At 42.9% G+C, this 20,468-nt stretch overlaps 1 protein-coding gene across 6 annotated transcripts in view; it reads left to right on the forward strand.

Annotated features, from left to right (window-relative positions):
• Positions 1-723: 723 nt before the first annotated feature.
• The window catches only part of GRIA2 (glutamate ionotropic receptor AMPA type subunit 2), an 82,433-nt gene continuing 62,688 nt past the window's right edge, over positions 724-20,468 (forward strand). For all 6 annotated transcript variants that reach the window (XR_016465717.1, XR_016465718.1, XR_016465719.1 and 3 more), the window contains exons 1-2: positions 724-1,162; positions 1,244-1,384. Coding sequence is in view for 3 of the 6 variants with exons in the window: in XM_031614250.2 (XP_031470110.1) it covers positions 1,075-1,162; positions 1,244-1,384 (229 nt within the window). In the remaining 3 variants the exon portion in view is untranslated. The remainder of the gene's footprint in view (positions 1,163-1,243; positions 1,385-20,468) is intronic.

Raw genomic sequence — 20,468 nt, forward strand, 5'->3', positions numbered from 1 at the left:
TGTAGATTTCAGCTGGCATCATTCTAGCTATGTTTTTAACAAAAACTTAAGTTCATTATGCAGCTAGAATGTGAATTGGCATAAAGGTGTTTTTTTTCCTTCTTTTCTTATAAAATATTAAAATACAATATTCCAGCCATGATCTTTGCTGTATTTTAACCTCATTTGGTATGCATAAGGGGACTCTTCCTTGCCCAGGTTTGGATGAAAGGAGCTTATGCTTCTGCTCGAACTGTGCTCCTGTTAAAGGAGATTGGCAACATGACATCAAAGCATGTATTAAATGTGAATACCTGTACGTTTAATTGCCTGACTGTCTAAAGGCAAGCTAGCCTCTGACACCATTCTCTGCCAGCCACCACAGCAGTCTTTTTTAGGATCATCTCATTCTCAGGAGAGAAAGAGACAATGACAGAAGCGCAGGCAGAAACTGGTACCAAATTTACAGGTGAAACGACTCGAGTGAAACTAAATTAGTGATAGGCAGAGGGCCTCAAAGCACCTGCTTCCCGTGTGCCCAGGTTATGCACTTATATTCTGAGTGTCTGAAGCTTTGAGACTTTCCGTTGTCTCTGGAAAGGAGAATCAAGACGATTCAATCGCACCAATTATAAGAAATTAAACAAACAAAAAAGCCGCTGTCCGCGGTGCTGAAGGCCGCGGCCGGCCCTCGCCGTGCCCGCGCTCGGAGGGGCGGGGCTGCGGGCCGCGCGCTCCCGCGAGTCTCCCTGTCCGCGCAGGCGCGCCGCCGGCGGAGGGAGCGCGTGTGAGAGCGGGGCCGGCCCGGGAGCGCTCAGCAGTGGGAGCGCAGCGGCGCCGCCGCCGACGGCACGCGGCCACCCGCCCCCCGCTTATTTCCGGAGCCGGGACGAAGAGTAGAGCGGCGGCTGCAGCTCGGGAACGGCGTCTCCCGCTCGCGGTGCCCGGCCTCCGCCTTGCCTCCCTGCCCAGGGTCGGCTCGCAGCCCCCTGCCGCCCGCCCGGCGCGCGGAGGATCCGAGGAAGGAAGGAAAGAAGGAAGGAAAAAAGGAAGGGCCGTTTCCGCGGCTTTGTGGATGCTCTCCTTTTCCTGGAAATGCAAAAGATTATGCATATTTCTGTCTGCCTGGCTCCCGTGTTGTGGGGACTGATCTGGGGGGCCCATTCCAACAGCATACAGATCGGTAGGTGCCCGCGGCCGCCCTCCGCGCCCCCCGCCCCGTGCCCCGCCGGCCCCTCCGCCTGACGCGTGTGTTTGCCTGCAGGGGGGCTGTTCCCGAGGGGCGCCGACCAGGAATACAGCGCGTTCCGGGTGGGCATGGTGCAATTCTCCACCTCCGAGTTCAGGCTCACTCCCCACATCGACAACCTGGAGGTCGCCAACAGCTTCGCCGTCACCAACGCCTGTGAGTACCGGGGCGGGAGGGGCCCGCCGGCGCCGAACGGCTGCGGCTGCGGCATCGCCCGGCCCGGCCCCGGTGAAGGTGGGCGCCGGGTCTCCGTGCGCCCCCCGGCGCCGGCGGAGCCTTAAGATGGAGCCCGCCGCCCCCGCCGGAGCGCCGTCAGCCATCTTACCGCGCCGCGTCGCAGCCCGGCACCGAGGCCCCGCGCGGTGCGGAGCGGTGCGGGAGAGCCGTGCGGTTCTGCCCCGACCCCGCCTCGGGCGCGGCCGCACGCGTGCAGCGGGGAGCGGAGCACGTGCGTGGCCTCGGGGGGCGGCGGGCGAGGGGAGGAGGGGGACGGGGGGCGTTCGGCTGCCGCTCTCGGGGCCGGAGGCGTTCCGCCTTTCCCCGCTTCCAGCAGCGGCGCGGTCGGAGAGGACCTCGTTCCTTGCCGGCCGCTGCAGGGCGTTTCCCTGTCCCTCGTACGGGGTGCTGAAGCCGGAGGTCGGTTATCAGCCTGAGCGTTTTCCCTGTTTTATCGCTCCTCCGGCTCAGCTACTACGATGCTGGCTCGGCACACGCGGTGCGGAGCTCAGCCCGGGGAGCGTACGTGGGGATGTGAGGGTACAGCACGCGGAGCTGACGTCCAAAAGGTGGAAGCGTGCAGCAGCCCCAGCAGGGCTGTGGCCTTTGCGGGCTGCTGGAGAAGCTCGGCCACCCACTGGGGGAGGGTCTGCAGGTGGGGAGGCTTTGCAGCATGCATCCCTAAGACCCTGACAGACATAAAGTGTGGTGTTCTAGGTGGCATTCTGTATAACTGTGACGGCTCTGGCGTGTTCTTCAGTGCTGTGAAATTGCTGGAATGTATAAAACATGGGAAAAGGTTTTCCTGCTAGTACTAAAGACAGATCTGTCCTGCCTCCTCCATGTCGTGTGTGCCTGTGCCAAAGATCGAGTCCATAGGGAAGTTAAGGAGCCCCCAGTGTGTGTCCATGCACCTGCTCGGTTCCTGACCTGTACCACCTTCTGTGGGTGGCTCTGCTGTGTGCAGGCTGCAGCCAGGGGCTTTAGGGTTACAGGCAGGAGGGAGGCGTGGGCTGTCCTCTGTCTGAGCCTCAAGGCTTCCATGGTGGGGAGCACAGAGCTCAGGCATGAGCTCTTCAGGCACCTCAGCTGCTGCTGACGGCTGAGCGAGGTTACCTCGGCTGTGGGTTTTGGCTGACAAGTGAACCGTATGCTGGAAGTATGGCAGTATTCCCTTGGTTGCCTTCCAAGAAAGGTGTGGTTGAAGGGAAAGGAATCCTGAAGACAAGAAGCAAAATTCAGCAGTTGATGAATTTTCAGAGCGCTGCGTGCAATGAACGGTTAAGGAGGCTCCATTTTATTCCTCTCCTTTCTCTCTTCTCTTGGAGTTCTTGTTGAACGCGTTGAAAAACTGGCCGGTTGTTATTTCAAGAGCAGTGCGTGAGGAGCCCACCCTCAAACCCAGCACAGCCAAACATAGAAGGGCAAAGAAACGCAGGATAGCGTCAAGTTGAGCACACCTCAATGAGAACGCCTCGCTATTTCACTCCAGCGAGACATTTTCCCTAAGCGGCAGCAGGCTTACACGTTGGCAGAGGCGGTGCCCTCTTTCTGCCCGAAGGAACGCGCTGAGCTCAGCCGTGCGATGCTCTCCCACGAGGCCGGGCCCGCGGCCAGCAGGTGGCAGCCGGCGGCCACACGGGTCCCCACCGCCCCCCTCCTGGCCGGGGAGAGCTCACGATGCCCTCCGCCTGGGAATAACCGAGGGAAAAAGAAAGGAGCCGTGCAGCTATCCAAAGGAGGCTTCCGACCTGTAGTATTAGCTCATCTACCGAGCAAAGAGTTTGTGTTGGCAGCGTTGCTTTTGGATCGGGTTTCTCTTGTGTAAAAGAGGGGGCAGTGCTCATGCTTGGCTAAGGGATGTTTGCAGCCCTCTAAGATCACTCAGCCGCTGAAGGCTACCCAGAAGCATGGCAGAGGAGGGCAGATGCTCTGCTTCTCGGCGCTGTATGGACACGTTGCTGTACCTCATGCAGTCATTTTGAGTTGTTGGATTGTCACAGGGCTGTGCTGACAGGTCATCAGGACTCACTGCTGTCATCTAATAGCAGTTTGACACCTCGCAGGGCAGCGGCATCAGGAGGTTTCATGTTTTTTTGAGGGAGGGATGGATCTTTCTAACTGTGCCATCAGCCTGCAGAAGAGCCATTCTCTGCTGTGACCGTAATTACATTCTTCCAGAGCAATGGGTTGCACTTACCCCTCTTTGAGAACTGATGGTGATTCAGAGGGTGACAAGCTAGGTATGTTAGCAAGGCAGTTCACTCTGTCAGAACCTCCCTGGGTGGTTCCAGCTGGGGCAGAGGTACAGCAAGCACTGCAGGTAATTCATGGGAAATTGGGTGGTGTCCAAAAATTGGACTTTATTGTCCTTCAGCTAAGTGTAATTGAGTCTAAGCGAAATGGAGAAGTGCTGACGATCGGCAGCGTCAGATTTTCATCCAAAAAATGTTAATTCTATCAAAAGAATAAAGCTAGTGAAGATGAGATCCTTTCCTCTTAAACCATCCAACCTGAATGGGGGTAGTTGTATTACGTCTGCATGTATTTTTAGACTGAAAGGATATTGGAGTCACCTAAACTGAAATCTCCTGTGGACTACTATAAAACCTTCATAACCCTAACAAGGTTTTCATACAGTGGTTCCAGCACCGAGGTAATGTATGAATGATCTGAGATGTTTCATTCTGCTGGCTCAAGAGCCAGTGCTGTTTTTCTGTCTTAAATCAAGTCTTACAGCTCTGCAGGGATCACTGCACCATGACATTGTGACAAGGGGATGCTGATTCATGCATAAACCTTAGACCCTTTCGTTATATCTTCAGCAGCTTTGAAAACGTATGAATATCTGGCATGTTGCAACTTGTGAGTCATTACAAAGGTTTTCCCAGCCATTTTGGAATATAATGCTAGAGGTAGCATCCTTAAAGGAATAGCGTGCAGAGCCCTGCTGGCAAGATAGTTAAAGAATAAGCCAAAAAAATATCCTGTGGTGGCAATGATGGAACAAGTTTAGATGTATTTATTTGAATTTAAATTGCTGAGGACCGAGCCCAGATGTGTTTTGCAGTGTGCAGATTAAAACTGACTTTGAAGGAAAGGAGGAATTTATTAAATGCTTCTGTTTCGGTTCATTCATGTTCCTGGTCCTTCTCATTTCATTTTCACTGTAAAACATTTCTCAGGCTCGGTGAGTGCTCTTGAAATTTCTATGCCCTCTTGTAATTAAAATGGATAAGATCACATGGACTTCTGTAATAAAATGTTATCTTCAAAGCAGGTTGTAGCTTGAAATAGGAACTATTATGCTTTTGCTGCTTTTTTTTTTTTTAATCATTTCTTCCTTAAAAATCAAGCTCTATAGCAAACCACGAACATTCTTCCACTCATGAGAGTTTGACCTAAGGAAACTTGGGGTATTTCTTGTATGGCCATGCTGCCCCTGCTGGGTCTCCTTGCTCCTGGCTCATAGAGAATATTCATGTGGGTGTGTGATACAATTGTGAAAGCTTTGGCTTGGCTGCTCAATTTCTTAGAGTTTTACTGTGTGATAATTGCATTGATGTCACCTGTATATCTAAAATAAAAAAAATTACCATGCGGTTTTGAATTTAGTATGAGCATCTATTTTATCTTTATAAACACTGAAGAGAATTGGATTTAATAACAACTTGTGACAGTATATCAATCAAGCCTTAATATTCCAACCAAATTCTTAAATCAACCAACGTATCCGTCAACTTCTGTGATATATGCTTATATTCATACATGCTTTTATTTCTTTTTAATATATAAACATGCTTTTAGGCTAAGAAAAGCTTTAATTTACACCAGCTTTTATAGGACAATTGAATGTGCACGTAGTGAGGATGTACTTAACTCTTATACGTGCAAAGACTTCATTACTACCCAGTGTGTGTTATGCATACTAACCCTAGGGCCAGTGCATGGAGCACACTGTTACTCCTGATTTCTTCAGCTCTTTTTCAGGCTTCTTGTTCCTAAAATATTGTTGACAGTTAAGGCAAGTTTGTTAAATTTCATTCTTTTTTGAACAGTTGATAATTACTAGGGAAATACATAATAACTGGGAACACGTTATCTTGCAAAAGCATTTAAACAGACAGATATTCTTTTAGTTACATAGAAAATTAAGATAATCTGTAAAAAATTAATTTACCAAGCTCCTTCATTGAAAGAATGCTTAAATTGTTATGATTCTGTGATTGACCAAAGAAGTATTTGCTTTAGGGAAAGGCAATTTTAAATTAACGATTTTCTAATATATTCGGGGTGTGCTAATATTTAGGAACCAAAAGGAGGAATTAACCCATAGTAAGCATAAGTGTGTGTCTGGATGTGTGTCTCTATGTACATGTATGTGTATTTGTGTGTACGTGTGTAATTTTATGTATATACTGAAAAATAGCTTGTTTTGGACACAAGTTAGGAGGACTCTGCTGCCCATTTTCTGAAGAGGATTGTCTCAGAGTTCTTATTATTAAAGAAGATTTATCATTTAAAGTCAATTCTCACCCTGTAAGTGAATTGGGTGCATGAATTGCTAGAATTTTATACTGGGAGATCACACCTATGTTCTGCTACTGACATCCCTAGAACTGAAGGCAAAGAATACCAAGTCAGAGTGAAAAGAATGCTGAAAAGATGCCTGAATACACACGCATTTTGGTTGGATGTATCAGACTGTATTTATGTGTATGTGCATGGGCTTCTCATGTAACAGTTAACCGGAACATTCATTTCTGGGATGAAGAGGATTTTTCCATAGTCTTGTAGCTGTTCATTGCATTTATCAGAGCATGCAAACAGTGATGGTGCTTCTAGAAGACTTGAGATGAAGGCTCAATTTCTTTTGCACTGTAGATTTCTGCATGTTCTTGTAAGAAAAACGTAGGTTTGTACAATATCATGACTGTTTCATACTGAAATCTTTACGTTATTCTTGTATAAGTTCATTGAAAAACCTATATTGGTTACAAGAACATATTAGATATAAGTTATAAAGCCTGGAAAAGGGCCTCGATTTAAATAATGAAGTTCTTTCAATAGTGAATTGTGAGGATAAACAATAAGCAGCGAGAAAAAGCATCAGATAAGCACAGCGAGCCCATGCTTTGAAAGAGATAAACATTAAGGAGTAAAAGCAGACTTTAAACAACCAAATGTTGAGCAGACCCATGCTGCACCTCCTTAAATCAGTAACTGTGCTTAAGTACTGGAGGCTTTTTTTTTTTTTATTGGTTTGTTTTTGTTCTGCTTGGTTAATCTAGTTACTGGGTGGTATAGATGTATTGAAAAATAATTCTGTAATACCCGTTTCATTTTTTTTACTTATCCTAATTTTTTATTGTTTTAAGAAAGGTGCTCAAATCAGGGAGTTTATGGGGAGATGACTTTTTTTTTTTTTTTCGCTACTGGGGAGACAAATATAGAGAATGAATGTTTCTGTCCTAAATTTGTTTTCATTTATATTTAATACACTTAGTTACAGTTAGCTATTTTATGAGACTTAAAATTTTAATAAGAAAAAGATGCTTATTATTCTGCAAGGAGGTGAGGTTCAGCTTCACCTACTGTTATCTCCTCCCTTTTCCCATACCTGTCCCAAAAATTAATAGGATTTTTCAGAGTTGAAACGTTACAAGCAGCGGAACTAAAGGTGACAGAACTGGGCACAAGCAGTGTGTTACTTCAACTCTAATCTCCTCTTTTATTTCATATCAGATAAGGACGTTCTGGTCTGTACTCATTAAGTTAAATGGCTGTGTGATTGCTTTGTGTGCTTGGGGTGCTGGGTCTGTAACTGAATTACCACTTGCTGCAGCCAGTCCCTGAATGGCTTGTTGGGCTCCATTGCACGTCAGAATACTGTTTTCACTATTTAACTGCAGGAGGCACATGGGCTTGCACTTTTCATTGCTGGCAAAGAAATAGAGTACTCTCGTGTCTGTGGCTTGGAGTGGGCAGCTTTTTGCAGAATGACTTCTTCGATGAATAAGAAAAGGATAAGATACAACTCTGTGAAGTGTTCACGTTGGCCCTGAATCCTAAATACATACTTGCACAACCGAGCATCTGAGCTCAATAAGAGACAGTGGCTCGTTTTGTAACAGGTACCACATTGGTAAGTGAGCACATGCTTGAACTGCCTAGAGGTGAGATAGCATAGCAAGTTCAATTCCAGATACTTAACGCTGCATTTGATTTGATGCCACGTTGGTTAAGGCTGTAATTTGTTCACAGTTTAAATGTGTGCTTTTACAAGTTCAGAATATCATTTGAAAGATGCCTCTGCTTCCTGCAAGTCGTGTGAGCTTGATTTTCTTTTACACGCTTAGAAAATGGCAAGTGATAGAACACCATAAGCACTCAGCATGACAGATAATCTAAACAGCAATACGATACTTGGTGTGGAGCATTCCTCATCGTTCATGGGGGGAAGGCTGCTTTCAGAGGTCATGCCTTGAGCTCAACCCAATGAATGCTTCCTCTATTAGAAATCGAGGATGTTAAGAGTCTGCTTACACTCAGTGCTCTGGTGTAGTACTAGTTAACAGTTATTTCTGACAAAATGGTTTTCCAAGCCATAATACTGATCTTTGTTCTTGTTTTTTTTGCTCATATGAGTGTAGCAAATTCGAAACCATTTTGCTGGTACAGCTTCCCAGGGATTCTTGGCACAGATGTGGGGACCTGCAAGCAGCAAACCTTTCCTGCATGGTCATGCCTTGTGCAGACGTGCTATCAAAGAGTGTGTCCCAGCTGTATCTGAAAAGCAGGGTAAACAATTCACTTAGCTAGTGTGTACCCCAAGCTCCTACTTACGTAAGCTACAGCAGTGTCACTTGTAGCAGGAGCAGCCTTGATCCACAACAGAATCACAGTGGTGGCAAGGAGAACTACCTTAGATTTAACCCTTTATTTCATATCCCATCCATAGCAGGGCCTGAATTTCACTCTGCCTTTCATGTAGCTGAATGCCCTGAAGGCCAGGCTCTTTTGGTTTGGCTAGTCTCTGTTTTTTTCACTTTTCTGCCTTTTTCCTGCTTCTATTATTTTTCTAGTGCAGGGAAAAAAAACAAAAACAAACAACTTAGTAATTTTGCTTCTGACCTTATGCAGCAAGGGGGAAAAGTAACTTCTGGATTTTGAAAGATGAGGACGATTTCTTGCTCTCTGTTCTTATTATGATCAAGCATAGAGGAAAACAAAACTTAGAAAAATTCTGTTTTTATGTATATGCTGGTTTAAATAATTGCTCCGTCAACAAGTTTGATTAGCCAGATACATACGCAAATTAAAACATTTCAAACCATTATAAATGAAACCTGGAAACACTGTTATATAATTTCATTACACGTAAGAACCAGATAGATAGTCCTGTGGCATATCTGGCAATCTATGAGGATAGCTCAGCATGCAAAACAGTGCATGGTACACATACTTGGCAATCTGAATCATTTCCTTGGTCTCATGAGGAAAGAGTATGTTCATAAACACCCAAACAACTTTTAGAAACTCTGATGGTTTTGTAGACTGTTTAGTGCTGTTGTAATTAGTTGGTGTTTGTAGTTGAAAGCGTGGCTTATATTGAATCATGACTTAGTCATTCGAAATAAATACGTACTTCCACTATGTTGAAGTGCCTCCATTGTCATTACACATCTGCTTTTCCTTCCAGTTTTGTCCTATAAATGCTAACAATGGCTTGCTTCATTGTAGGATTTTTGTTTTCTTTTCTGTACAGCGTTGCTTCTGGTTCTTTATGGGCTCATCAGTACATTAGTTCAACAAGTGCTGTGACCGCTAGCCTTAGTTTCCATTTTCTGGTGCACAGAATTGTGGTTTCCTGTGCCCATCTTTCTGGCTTTATATTATATAGGAATGTACTTTGGCACTTGGGCTGGAGGAATCCCAGGCATCCATACAGACTGGAAGGAGTGGTCCTTGAGAGCAGCCCTGCAGAGAAGGACCTGGGGGTCCTGGTGGATGAAAAACTTAACATGAGCCAGCAGTGTGCTCTTGCAGCTTGGAAAGCAAATGGTATCCTGGGCTCCATCAGAAGAGGGGTGGTCCCCCTGAAATTACAACAGTCAGTGCCTACTGGAAAAGAATCTAAAGCAGCCTGAAGTACAGAAAGCTGCTGTTTAGGAAGCTTCAATCTGACGCTCTCTACTAAAACAGTTCCTCTCCAATCCTGGATGGAGGAGGTAGCATTTATGGTCAACCTACTTTCTCAGCTGTCGTGTGTTTAAACTCTTAGTCTGTGTGGTGCTCTGGATGCTGTGCAGGTGTCCCACCTTTCTGGTGGAATAGCACAATGGTACAGGAAGAGGTGGGAGACTCTGGAAACTCAAAGGCTGGTGGGAATTTGTGTTGAGGGTCGTGGTTTAGTGAGAGCTATTGGTGATGGGTGGGTGGTTGGACTGGGTGATCTTGTAGGTCTTTTCCAACCTTGGTGTTTCTGTGATTCTGTGAAAGAGGAGCTGATTTTGCCTTCTCTGAATGGGACACGGTGTAGGCCAGGGTAGGAAGGGCATTTTGAAAGTGTGTGAAGAGAAGTAAGCAGTTATATGATCATGTTTCTTGCTCCTGGAGGTATCAACCTCTATGTTTCTCATTAGAGTGAAGTTCTTAATTTTATCTTGTTCTGGTGGATCTGTGCTTTTCATCCTGTTACAGGACCTGTAAAAAATAGTCTTTTCACCACTTTCAGGAAGGACTGCAGTGTATTTTTTTGAATGAGTTCATTACTATCCTGGAGTTATAACTGGTATTCTATGCTGTATACTGGAGGCAGGAAAAGTTAACACTTCATTCTGAGCTGCGTTGACCATGATCAATGTGGTAGTTGTTTTCCCAGTGCTCTGGTAGCATCACTGTTTCTAGATTAAATACAGAGTAGAGACTTTAAACTGGAGGGTTTTATGCAAGTTCTGTGTGAACAGTGCTATGTGAATAGAAATTTAATTTGGCTGCTGTGGCAGTTGCATTCACGGACGCTTAAGTTAATAGGCATTAGATTTGAAGATTACAATATTGCTGACAAAGTGTTTTCTATGAAGGATCATTGTAGTGGAAATGCTAAGTGACAGCCTGAAGCAGTGACTGAACACCTGGTGGGAAGGCAGAGCCAACCTATGGGAGCTCAGGTGCAAGCAGTGCACCTTTCTGACCAGACCTCATGCAGGGTTGGCAATGGAAGTGAGGGTATCTCCTGTTAGAAATCCCTGCCTACCTGAGGTCTTCCAAAGGGAAGAAGATTTCCTTACTTCATTTCTGCATTCATGGCTGCTGCATTTGGGCTTGTTCTCGTTTGCTGCAGTCTAGGCCTTTGCCATCCCACTGTTATCACTGTACTTTCCATCACGTTACGGCATGGTGAGCATCTACTCTATGTGCATCTTGTGATCCATCAGGCAAAATTTGTTTCATCCAAAAGATTTGCTGAAAGAGTTGGCAGGAAAACAAAAAGTTGGACTGTTCTTAGAAATGATGTTTTACTTTTGGTAGCCAGATAATGTAATATTGCCTTGTTAATTTCTTTGCAATCGTTATGTAGGAAATGGTTAATCCCCATCATGCTTCGTTTCTATGAAGGGGAAATTATGTGATGGCAATAAAGTACTCAGATTTCTTTTTTTCCTTTTTTTTTTTTCCCCTAGATTACCAAGGCAAAGAATGGAAGTTCTTTTTAGGGTAACGTGCACAAAGAAAACATGTTCTTACCACTCTTCAGAGGCACGTAATAAATGCTGTATCATATGCTGATTTTTCCTGCTAGAAACAGGATGCAAAACTTCAAGGGAAAGCTGACAAACAAGTCAAGATCTGGATTATTCATACAGAGCATGAAAAATGAACATTTTAAACCTCGAAGTTAGAAAACTGGTGTGAATATCTGTAGTGGTATGTTGTTAAATAACAAATGAGAGCATCCAGACAAAGATCAATATAACAGCCTTGTTGTCTTGTGTCTGTACCTTTTTACAGGCAGTGAAATAGCAGTGATCACAAAATCTTATGCGGCCTGCAGGAATAGTCTTGTTGGATTTTACTTCAAAGTTGCTCTTCAGTTGATCTAACTCACCCTCACAGCTACTGTAGGGCTGAATCCTGAAGGCCCAAGGTAGTTAGCACACCAGCAACAGTTATTTGGAATTGCAAAGCTCAGCAGTGCTGTGATTCACAGGACTTGTCCTAGTCTTGCCTGTGCATTCGGAGACAGTTGATCCCATTTTAGTTGGCCTATGTAGTTACGAAAACCCAAATACGTGGAAAACTTTGAGTTCTAAATTAAGATTCTTCAAATACAGAGTGTTCACGCATGGCTGGATTAAGTGAGATGTTTTTGAATTACTCAGGCTGATGATGGGTAGAGGCTGTAACCCTAATCCTGTGATGAAACAGATGAGCATCAGTGTGTGCTACTACATCTTCTGTTTGGTGCACGTGGGTTTCCTTCCTATGCATAAAGGGGTTTCTGAAGGGACAATCAGTGCTTTGTCGCTTCCAAGCATGCAGAGGAGCTCTGGCCTTGGGCTGAGGTGCTGTGCAGGGCTTCTGAGTGCTAGCAATAACAACAAAAACTTCTAGGAATTCTGGGAGCTATCAAGATAGAAATAATTTGAACTGTTGCTTGTTCTTCTTCACAAAGTGAAATACTATTCTGGAATTTATTGGAAAGTGTGGCTTAAGAGAAATCCTAGTGAATGGAGTATATTAGATTGAAAGCCTGTGTATGCACTTCATCGTTTAAAATTATTCCTCATCAGGCTATCTTTACATCTTTAACCACGCAGTTTAAGTCTGTTTCACCATTTCTGTCTTCTGTGGGTTACTCTTTGTGTTTGTCTTGCACAATATCAGTGTATGTATTCTCTTTTACTACAGCATCTTCAGGAGTTAAACATGATGATCCTTGTAGATCCCTTACAACTTGGGATGTTCTGTGTTTCTCTTTTTCAGTATACCCTATTTCTGAGTTTCTCTTCCTTGCCTGTTTCCTTTCTCGTCGTGTGTACTGACCTTTCTCTTCAGTGTCCAAATTGCCTCGAGGCCAGGCAGATGAACTGCTGCCAATAGCTGCAGCTGTGACAGAGGCTGGCTAAGAAGTCCTGCTTTCATGGGATTATTTAAGGACTGCTTTGCTCGTCCAGTTGCTCTGTTCTTATTGTGCATTCACTCCTATGTTGCATTTCTCATCACTTCTGAGATGGTTGATTTTTGAAATGGTTAATTTTAGTTACGTTGAGTTGTAATTCATTATAAACTGTAGTTCCTCTTCAAAAAGAGAAAATCAATTAAATCATCTAAAAGTCAGCTTGTAACATCGGAAAACAGCTCTTCAGTCCCTGTGTGGCCTTGCTCCTTGCTGTGGTTGCAAGTGGCTGGTTCTTAAAGTAGCAAAGTATATTAATGATTTTTTTTTTTTTCAAACTGTCAAGTATTGTATGAGGTGACAGAAGAGATACGTTGTCTCTTAATCTTTCATGTTTGGAGTCCTGTAAACTGGAAGTTATTTGTAAAAGTGTAAGATTAAGTTAGACAGTTCTAAAATATTTCTGGAATTACTTTTCCGTGGCATGTAAAAAATGTGTATTTAAAAAGGAAGGTGATGCGTAGATGATCAAATAATTCATGTGACTGGATGTAGTATACATTGGGTGAGGTCTCAAGGTCTCTCCCCCTTGTTCTTGTAGGGGACTTCAACTTCCCAGACATCATCTGGCTTTATAATACAGCAGGTAGGGAACAGTCCTGGAGGTTCCTAGACTGTGCGTGGGAGATAACTTCCTGACGCAGCTGGCGAAGGAGCCAACAAGGGGAAGCAAAATCCTGGAGCTGCTGTTTGTTAACAGAGAAAATCTTGTGGGAAATGTAAAGCCATGCATAATGATCATGAGATGCTAGATTTCTTGATCCTTGTTGAACCACGGAGGGGAGTCAACCGAACTGCCACCTTGGACTTGTGGAGGGCAGATTTTAGCCTCTTTAGGACCGTGGTTGAGAGGGTCCATTGGAAGTAGTTTTAGGGGTTGTGGGAGCCTAGGAAGGCTGGGAATACTTTAAGGAAGTTATTCTAAAGGTGCAGGAGCTGAGCATCCCCAAGTCACGAAGATGAGCCAATGGGCAAGGAGGCTGAACTGGCTGAACAGAGACCTTTGGCTGGAACTCAAGAGCAAAAGGAAAGTTTATGGTCTTTGGAAGAGTGGACCAGCCTCTTCTGACTACTACAAGTACATAGTGAAGCTGTGCAGGGAGAAAATTAGAAAAGCCAAAGCCCAGCTAGAACTGAACTTGGCCACTAAGTAGAGGACAACAATAATTTTTTCTATAAAGACATCAAAAGCAGGAGGAGGGCTAGGGAGAATCTTCATTCCTTGTTGGATGCCGAGGACAACATGGTGACCAAGGATCAGGATAAGGCTGAGGTACTTAATGACCTCTTTGCTTCAGTCTTTAATAGTAAGATTTGTTACTGCCTGGGAACACAGCCCCCTGCACTGGTAGATAGGGATGGGGAGCAGAATAGGTCCTGCATAATCCATGATGAGATGGTTTTGGACCTGCTCCCAAAGCTGGATGCTCACAAGGCCGAAGGGTCCGAAGATGGATTGCACCCTAGAGTGCTGAGGGAGCTGGCAGATGTGGTTGCCAATCACCCTCTATCATTCTTCGACAGTCCTGGTTAACCAGGGATGTCCTGTTGGACTGCAGACTGGCAAATGTGATGCCCTTGTTCAGAAAGGGCTGGAAAGATGGTCCTGGTAGCTACAGATCTATCAGTCTCACCTCGGCACCAGGGAAGGTTATGGAATGGATCATCTCAGGAGCCATGGCAGGCCATTTGAAGACCAACCAGGGGATCGGGCCCAGTCAGCATGGGTTTATGAATGGAAGATCCTGTCTGACAAACCTGATTTCATTCTATGACAAGGTGCACTGTTTAGTGGATGAAGGTAAGGCTGTCAATGTGGTCTACCTGGACTTCAGGAAAGCCTTTGACACTGTCCCCACAACATCCTCGTGGAGAAGCTGGCTGCCCATAGTTGGGCATTCACTCTGCTGGGTGGAACACTGGCAGGATGGTCAGGCCCAAAGGGTTGTAGTCAATGGAGTTAAATCCAGTTGGCAACCAGTCACAAGTGGTGTCCCCCAAGGCTCGGTACTAGGGCTGCTTCTATTTAACATCTTTATTAGCAATCTTCATACTCCCACAACAGCAGCTTTGCTAATTTTTGAATAAAATCTGCTAAAATGAGAAGTTGCTGAGTCATCAGGAAAACTTCATACACTTTTCTGACAAAAGACTGCCATACTGTGATGTGTCCTTCAGGGAAACCGGGTGCAGTTTTTCCCATGCTCTTCTGCAGTTCTTATTAGTGTTACCTTCTGGCAGTGCATTACGGTGGCATTAAAAACCCCAGAGCCTGTTTTGGATGCTCATGCTGCCTAGTTTAATCCATGTATGTCTTACAGGCTTGATACTACTTCTGGAATTAAAAAAATGCATGGCTATTTTAAGAACACTCCTCTGTTTGCTTTGCTGTGTTCTACCATGTGTAGCAGTAACAGAAGAGAAATGCTTGATGTAAGAAATTGTTTTATGAAGTCTGACTTAGTCTCGAATGTGAACAGCAGCGTTAGCGTTTTTCTGGAGCTGCATTTTAACTGTCACAGTGGTGTAATTCTAGTCTGGGGCTTGACATTTCCCTTCAGGAGAAAACATACATTGGAGTGATTTGAGCTCTGTTGAGGGCTTTTTAGTATCGGCCAGTCCTTTGTTTGCAGTAACGTTAGGTAGGCACGTTGTGTTTCTCTAAGGGCAGGCTCTTGTTTTGGTCTGTGGGCTGGTGTTTCATCAGGCTTTAAATGTACTGATTTTTAAGGTGGACTTGTCTTCAGACTTAAGTGATTCTGTGTGGTGATTTATTTATATTTTATTTCTTTTTTCTCATAGTATGGAGGGTTTTTTGGCTTTTGTTTCTTATTTACTATAAGATTTAGTTTACCTCCCGCCCACATTTGAAAAAGCATGTGCTCTTGGATATCATGACATTAAACCTTTGGAATGCAGAGAAAAGGGCAAAAGCTTCTGCCAGTCAATTTGCAGCACAGAATGAGCAGTCGGTTTGCAGCCAGTTAATGTGCAGCATAGTATGAGTACAAAGCTGAGGATCCTGATTTTGAATGCGTGTGGTTATCAATCAGATATAAATCATATGTACCATCACTTTGTACAAATCAGACCATTACAACTGACGTGTTGTAAGTCAGCGTACGTAAAAGACTCACGATATGATTGTGTATCAGTGTTTTTCTCTAAAATCCCCATAGTCATTTCATTTCCTGTAGTATGGCATACGCTAGTGATAAAGGGAGGACTGAAGATGGTGAGAGTCAGTTTAGAGCATTTGGGATGCTCCATTTAGACTGGCCTGAATAATCACTAGTTGTGATGAATTCGAACTACACGGGCTTCTTATCAATTACTTTGACTGCTTTAATATACAGGATAGCTAATTCGAGGCTACTTTGTTTAGTCTTCCAAAAGCCTATAAGTACCCCTGTACTCATAAGAAGGTATTTAGAGTGATTGCTGTACATTTAGCAACTGTGCAAACACTTTCATGGTAGAACTCTTCAGCAACTGTAAATAAGAACTCGTTTGTACTGAAGATCATCATCTGCATTTATCTGCATTGCATTCATGTCTGGATGTCCCAGGAGGTATTGCAGATTACTATTCAAGACACTGCACAGCTGTATAGTAAGTGCTGAATCCTCGGCCCAAAAAACTCACAACTCAGGTATGTAATGGAGAGAGATGAAGAACTTTCTTTCATCTTTTCACATGCAGTGAAAATGGCGAGTGGAAAGGGAGTGAATTTTTTACTCAAGGTCATAATGGATGATTACAGTAGAGCTGCAAATGAGTATAGCTTTCTTAAGGGCTGCTGAGAAAAACATGAATTCTGTTTGATAGAAAACTTTGTTTTTTTCTGACGTTGGTTTCCTTCCTTATAAGTGAGGGAAAACAGTCCTTGAGAAATTTCTTAGGGACAAGGAAAAAAGGCAGAGGATGTTGAAGGTGGGGGAGAAGGACATTAGAGAAAATAAGTGGGAGGAGGGACAGAAATACGCTAGAGTGTTTTATATAAAAGGGAAAATCAAAGTCACTTTCTCCTCAGCATGATTCAGGTGCTTGATTCTATGCATTGTTTTAAATAGGGCTAATTAAGAGAGTACTTGCCCTTTTTCTCCTTTTTCTGTTTGTGACCCAAATTTCTATTTTGGATCTTCAAAATTCCCTTTTGGGATGAGAGGAAAGAAAGAAATGTCAACAAGGTGTTTCAGTTGACAGAAAATGAGTGTCTTATCCAATTTTTCTTACTTACCCATTCTTATATCCTGCTCCAGAATCTTAGGTCATTTTTTTTTTTATGTTAACTATCCCATTACATTGTTTTCATTCAAGAGCCGTTATATTCCAGATCATATATAAAATGACCATTTCCAGTGATGGTATTAATAACGTTAGTATTCTACAAGCTGTCTTTTGGAGAAGAGCTACAGTAGGATCCACAAATCATTTCTGGTGTTCCCATAGATTTCTTTGGTGGACTTCTGATTAGTTTAACGGTGTTCTTTGGCTGACCCAGTAGAAAGCTGCTGTAAATGTTAGGATACTAACCTGAACCAGTGTGTTTAGAGGAGAAAGAGCTTTGCTAGTTCCTGTATCAGCAGATTGCTTCTCAATTGCAGAAGAAAAAGTAAATTCTCAGATTGTTTTCCTCCACGGCAGGAAAGAGAGCAAGGAAGTTATTTCACTAAATGGCTTGCTAACCTGCCTGTTATTTGTTGCCTTTTTGTATTGCTGTTGTTCATGATGAAATGAACATCTAGTCATGGGGGAAACAGACTCCCCCAACAGTGAGTAGAGTGGAGGACTTTTTTTCGAGCGGAGATGATCTCAAATGATCATCCAACCGCTCATGAAATGGGAGTAGTTTCAGTTCTCACTTAGCATTTGCGGGTAATGCCTTGAACAGCAAATCAGTCAGTGAGCTGCGTAATAACTAGGAGCTTAAAAATACAGGAACTGTTGGATGGTGAGAAGCCACAAAGCTAAAATGCCTCTTGATGAATGAGGAACTGCTGAAAATTCAGTGCTTTGCAATAATATGCTTATTGAAAATGATTAATGCCACAGAACTAGACTAATGCTCCATATGCTTTTTTTATTCTTTTTTTTTTTTTTTCCCTAAAATAAATTGTGGATGGGAACTACTGTTCCCTTTTCTCTGTGAATGATTGAACATTCAGTCATTTCCTTCTTGTTTCCATGTGCCTGAGGGTCAGGAATCAACTAATTTCTGAGACATCGGGCAGAAGAAATTATGTAATAAGCTTCCAATTGAGTTACATTAATAAAATTAAGAATTGCCTCATAAAGAGCAGAAATACTAAAAATTAAATACATTAAACGATGTGTAAATACAACTGAATGTGAGACCAGAAATTTGCTGTTTCTGTTGTGAGACTGTCTAAATGTCTAAATATATATATGTTTTTTTTCAGCCTCTATTGTTATTTTTTTGTGTAATTCAGACCAAATCTCTGGTAGCCTATTCAGTTTAAGACTAGTTGCTAGAATTTCTACTGTAGTCTCTCTAATTGCAAAAAAAAGATGCTGATATTTGCTTTCAGTATGCATTCAATCACATAGAGGCTGAATGGTAAGACACTTGTTAATAAAAACAAAATTCTGCAACCTTTGCTTATGATGATCAGCTTGAAAACTTGACAGAGTAGTGATTATGAGACTTTTGTTACAAAGAAAATCAGGCTCAAATTCAAGCTGTTTTCTTCTGCTAAATAAAATCCAATTTCTAGGCTTCCTGAACTCAGAGTTAAACCTTGACCGGTAATAATTCTGACTTAAGGAAAAGAGTTTATGTTTCCTCCTTTCTAAAAAGAAGCTAGTTCAAAGCATTCACAAGGACCACTGGAGACAGAGCAGGCAGTAAAACAGAAAAGAGAGATGAAGAAGACAAGTCTTACCCTCCTAGCGTTACTGTTTGCAATCAGTCTTGGATTAAACATGTCTCAGATCTGTGTTCCTGCATGTTCTGTCAGTAGCAGGCACTTTTAATGATAATTTCTCTGCTCAAGTGAACAAAAATTAAAATACAGGATGTAGACTTTTAAATCTAAAGAAAAAGTCAAAGGGGGAGAAGCTGCATTGTTTTTAAAGTGTTAATTATTTTAGAATGTATGTGGATTTTCTAAATAAAAATCAAATGATAGCAAAGAAAAAGTCCTTATTATTTACAACATTACGTATATTTAATGTAAAACAGTTGCCCTACAATGTAACTTCCAAGAAAGAACACTGCACAGTGCCATAAAGTGACTTGATAGAAAAAAAGGTCAGTTTTAATAATTGTGAATTTTGAAACTGACCAAAGGTCAGAATGCACCCTGTGATGGTGTTGTGAAAAAGGAGCAGAAGATGCACCTGTTGAATTACTTTAAGCCGCCGTCTAAATCAACTGTCACTGAATTATTCTAGGTTTAACCAGGTTAGTTGCAGTTGTCTTCCAGAATATTTGACCGGATTTTCATTGAGGTTTCTCTTCTTTTTCCTCCTTAGTTCAGTCTCTGCTCAATCCTTTTCTGACATTTGAAGTGTCTGCTTTGCCTGGAAGTGTGTTGTGTATATTTATCACGTTGTTCTCTTCAGAGATTGTTTGCCTCAAGCTTCGTTTATTCTGTTCTGCTAGCTTATTTTCAATTGTCAGCTAGTATTTTTTTTTTTTTTTAACAGCAAATAGACAGGTCCATAGCTTTCTTCTTTTGTATTTGGTCTTCCTAGAAATCTGATTTGACTGAATATCTCTGACAGGAATTTCTCTCAAATATATTTCACATTAAGATTATGTATTTGTAGCTCCAAGATCATGTGCTAACATCTTGGCATTGGGAAAAAAAAAATTGTGTGCATTGCCAATGATACGATCTGTGGATGTGCTGCAGTGCAGCTGTGTACATACTAATGGCATTTTGGCCAGTTGGTGTTTCTGCCTTTTTGTTCTGAGCATAATGGAGCTTCATGGGTGTTAGCTTTCTCAGTCTATGTACTGCTGGGGTTTTCTATATGTAAGCATGCTATCCCAAGTCCTTGTGAGGTAGCTTTTGATGCAGATTCCTTACTGTTGTCATATTTTCTTTGGATCGAAGGGTATACAAGTCTTTAAACTTTGGAAAAACTTGATTGAAACCCTTATTCAAGACTATTCATTGTTCCACTTTTCCCTAGTTTCCAGTTTTCATAGGCTTATTCCAAGTTTCAACTCATATAAATAAAAATCTTGACAGGGAGCGCAGCATTTATGTTGCTCAACAGGTTAGCTGCTTTTCTTCTTCCACAGAAATTGAGTCTGACCTACTGCCCTCTTTTTGTCTTTATCTTGCTCCACAGCGATCTGCAGCTTGCTGTGATTTTGTAAAAGATGTCTCACACTGCATCCTGTGAGTTGGGACATGAAGGGCTTTCTTTCCTCGACTGCCAGTCACTGAACTGTCACTCAATGATTTCATCTTCTATAGGTCCTTTAGGTATCTTCATTGTTTTTTTTCTGGAGCGTAGGCAATGTACCAAAAAACACCAAATTTGCTGCAAGCCATGTCATCCCAAAGGACCATTAAAAAAAAATTGATTTTTCTCTTCTGGCTGAACTGCCAGTATTTGGATTGAGCATTTAGTACCTTGTATGAACCTGCTTCAGGGATACGATCACAGGTAGGTGGGTTTTTCTGAAATACTTGCTCTTCTGGATCTTAAATCTACTCACAACACACCTGCAGTTTTTATCTTTCATGGAAGTTACTCAGCTTCAACAGTGCCTCCATTTTTTTTTTTTTAACTGAAGTGATACTGAAATGTGCTGTGCTTGTAAAATAGTTCTCCAGTAACAATTATATGGTTAATCATAAT

The sequence above is a fragment of the Phasianus colchicus genome, chromosome 4 (assembly GCF_987193195.1).
Source record: "Phasianus colchicus chromosome 4, bPhaCol1.hap1.1, whole genome shotgun sequence".
Taxonomy (NCBI): domain Eukaryota; kingdom Metazoa; phylum Chordata; class Aves; order Galliformes; family Phasianidae; genus Phasianus; species Phasianus colchicus.